General features: G+C 34.6%; 1 protein-coding gene across 3 annotated transcripts in view; it reads right to left on the minus strand.

The window, feature by feature from the left end:
• Nucleotides 1–3,697, minus strand: part of LOC104983495 (transcriptional regulator ATRX-like) — a 33,286-nt gene that overhangs the window by 4,809 nt on the left and 24,780 nt on the right. For 2 of the 3 annotated variants that reach the window (XM_010832935.1, XM_010832928.1), the window contains exons 5-6: nucleotides 3,577–3,697; nucleotides 309–422 (exon numbers count right to left, since the gene is read on the minus strand). In XM_010832935.1, coding sequence (XP_010831237.1) covers nucleotides 309–422; nucleotides 3,577–3,697 — 235 coding nt within the window. The remainder of the gene's footprint in view (nucleotides 1–308; nucleotides 423–3,576) is intronic. The other variant, XM_010832941.1, reaches the window with a different exon arrangement.

Here is a 3,697-nt window from a genome sequence, read left to right on the forward strand (position 1 = left end):
AATTCTTTCAGGTGAGAGGGAACACATGGTATTCTGGCATATAAGCATTACAGAACTGACATGTGTAAGAAGGAAATACTAAGCTTCTTGAGATAACTTAATAGCCACTGAAGGCAAAGGTATTTTAATCAATGGTGTTTAACCTTTTCTGCTTCAGAGCTCAGAAAGAAACAGAAGTTATTTTTAAGTAGTGCTTTTAAAAAACAATGGGCAGAAAAGTGGAGGTATTTTTAGTAAGTACATCAGATTTTCCAATATGGTCATAAACAGCAATTTAAACTCATGTTTTCATTTTCACTTGTATTTACCTCCGCGTTTTTTGAGATTTTCAGTTTTCATTTTACTTCTGCTTCTAAATTCAGGCCCTTTAAAATCATCTTTGTCTTCATTCAGCACTGGCTCTGGTTGTACAATCACTGTACCTAGAATGATTTCATTTAAAAAACCATTACACATATTAAATGTGCAAGTGAAGTACAAGTACTCCAGATAAAGCCAACATTGCTGGAACATAGTTTTGTTTCTTTCAAGCTTTCAATATTTATATAAGGACCTCTCAATAATAAATAAAACAGGGAAATAGTAAAAGGGCCAGGTGTCAACAATCAAATTACTTGTTGGAAACATAGTTCATAAAAAATGGTGGTGGGGGGGGAAGTATTATGAACTGATTTGTAACAGAAATGTGTGAATAAAGTTAAAAAGCTTTAGCCCAGTTCTCAATTTTTATACTGCCTATCACAAAAGCTTTTTTGACTATGAACATCTATGCTAAGTTCCACAGTTTAAAAAACAAAAGGATCAGAAAAGAAAGCTTTAAAGACATCCTATTCTTCTCATAAGCTAAACCATAAAGGCAGCAAAATATTCTTAAGTGTTGTTTTATATTCTGCTATTACTGCTGTACTATTCTGTACCATTTCCTAAATACTTAAGTCAAAGTTCCAGTACCCTGAAAGTCCTTAAAGAGTTTTAAACAAATATTGCCTTAGGTACTTAAGCTCAAGTGCTATAACAATAAATTGCAGAATGAAATCAATTGTTGGTCCCTATGGAATCTTTTAGAAAGAATGTACTCTCTTAGCCATAAAACATGTGAACTGAGGAGAGAGGTTGCTAATTTTTCATTTTAATCTCTCAAGAGCAAATAAAGCAGAGGCATGGTAAAAAGGGTCTAGGTCTCACTTTACCTATATTGCTGGGCTTAGTAATTAGGCATTGTTGTTGTTTAGTCGCTAAGTCGTGTCTGACTCTTGTGAACCCAAGGACTGTAGGCCACCAGGCCCCTCTCTCCATGGGATTTCCCAGGCAAGAATACTGGAGTGAGTTGCCATCTTCTTCTCCAGGCGATCTTCCCGATCCAGGGATTGAACCTACTTCTCCTGCGTTGGCAGGCAGATTCTTTACCATTGAGCCACCAGAAAAGCCCAACTGGGCACTACTGACAACAATTAAGAAAGTGTAATTGTCCCTCAGTATCCATGAGGGATTTGTTCCAGGACCCCTTGGATACCAAAATCCGCGGATGCTCAAGTCCTTTATGTAAAATAGCCTATAACCTATGCACATTTTTCTGTATACTTTAAATCATCTCTAGATTACTTACAATACCCAACACAATGTAAACCCTATATAAACAGCTGCCAAATGACAAACTCAAGTTTTGCTTTTTGGAACTTTCCAGAATTTTTTCCCCAAATATTTCTGATCTGAGGTTGGTTGAATCTGCAGAGGCAGAACCCACGGATATGAAGGGCGAACTGTAAAACCTGGTAGTTGTCAGGGGCTGTTTCCCTGAAACATAGGTCTTTGTTAGTCAGCAGTGAGGTTTAACCGAGGTTAAATGAATTTCTGAGTCTCTGAAAAAACGGGGGCAAATAGGGCACAAAGGATTGAGTTTTTTACAAGCTGGTAAATATAAGTAATATCCACACACACACAAAAAAACCTTTATTCACAACAACCATTCCACATATGTACTCTCAGAGAAGCCCTGGCATTTGAAAAAAGCTAAAGATTTACAGATAACACCCCCCACCCACACACACACACCGGGGGAAAAAAAAAAAGATTTCTTTATGAAGATTCTTCTATAAATGAAAGCAAAGCAGCAGAGTGGAAAGAGCACTCACTAGCTTTGGATTCAGGCAGACCTGGGTTCAAATCTTAACTTTTTAATTTAAAGCTAAAAAAGTTCCTTGAGTTCTGAATTTGTTCCTTCATCTCTACAAGTAGAAACAATAACTACCTTACAGCATTGCTTTGAGAGTTAAATGAGTTAATTTTTAAGGAGTCCAGTACTTATACATACTCAGTATTATAACAATAGTGATAAACAACCAAATTTGACCTTATGAAACAGGTCTATTTTGGTTTGGTGGAAGAGAATTACCCTTAGTTCAGGTTAATAACATCCCATACTAACTTTCTTCCATAATGTCACTAAAAGAAACATTGGAACTCCTAGTTCTTAGCTCACCCAGTGGCCATCATAAGGACTTCCAGTAACAACCACTGAGAATGTAATAATCCAAAGTGAATCACTACCTATGAAACTCAGACTGCCATGTTAGCTGTTTCTGCTTTAGGCCACCAAAACCATTACATAAAATGATTTTCAAAGCCATGTAAATGGTAGGCCCATTAATTTTTCTTCTTTCTTCCTCCTCTCATTCATCATTTCTTATCTATTGTAACTCCTAATTTTTCCTAGTCAAGAAATGTATTATCCTCCTATTCATCATTTTTTAAACTTCCATAATCAAAACATGTGTCACATAAACATAAGTAGAGACAGAGAATAAAGTAGTAAACATTGCTGTAAATGATCAGTGATAACAAATCTGAAAAATCTAAGAGCCTTGAACATATTATTCAATAAAGAAACAAATCAAAACTTTTGATTCTGAAACACCATGAAATTACCAAGACCATGTCATTCTCTCATCATGTAACCACACTGCTCTTAGACTTGAGCTATGAAAAGTCCAAGATTTTCATCTGGCTTCTCCCCTATCCACCCTACCCTGGCCCCAATCTAATCAATGCAACTTTTAAGATTAGAAACATAACAGTTGAGAGGAAATGTGACAAGGCATTTTAAAAAGGATAATTACAAGAAATATACCTAAATCAAATTTAACACATAACTTCACTTTGAATCTTAGGGAATTTAAGAATGCAGTAAGAATAAATTAAACTTTAAATGTTTTTGAGACGTTTTCAGTGTATTCATTATGTTTTTCTGTAAAGCAAGCACATTAAAATTCACTGAACCAAAACTTAACATACTAAGCATTTAAACCAACTTCCACATTCAAGTATAATTTGGAAACTAGAAACCAATGGAAAGAGAAAATAAGTTTTCTTTTCAAACCTGACTATATATTCTAAATATTTAACCTCAGGAACACACATTATCATTACCATACTAATACATTTCCAAACCACTGCTACTAAAATGTCAGGTTTGGTCCTTGACACACAGCTTACAATAATCAATTTCTAATTTTATAGTAATGACATTTAAAGATATTTTTCAACTTTAACTTCATATAAAAAATTAATACACTTTACCTTTTGGCAAGCTTTGCATAGTAATATCATTTTCTGAATTTTCATTAGAAGCATCTTCATTTACAGTTTCATCCAAAGTTTTTTCATCATCAGATTCTACATACTTTGTTACAATTGAAGG

Source organism: Bison bison, unplaced genomic scaffold (genome assembly GCF_000754665.1).
Source record: "Bison bison bison isolate TAMUID 2011002044 unplaced genomic scaffold, Bison_UMD1.0 scf7180017837331, whole genome shotgun sequence".
NCBI lineage: Eukaryota > Metazoa > Chordata > Mammalia > Artiodactyla > Bovidae > Bison > Bison bison.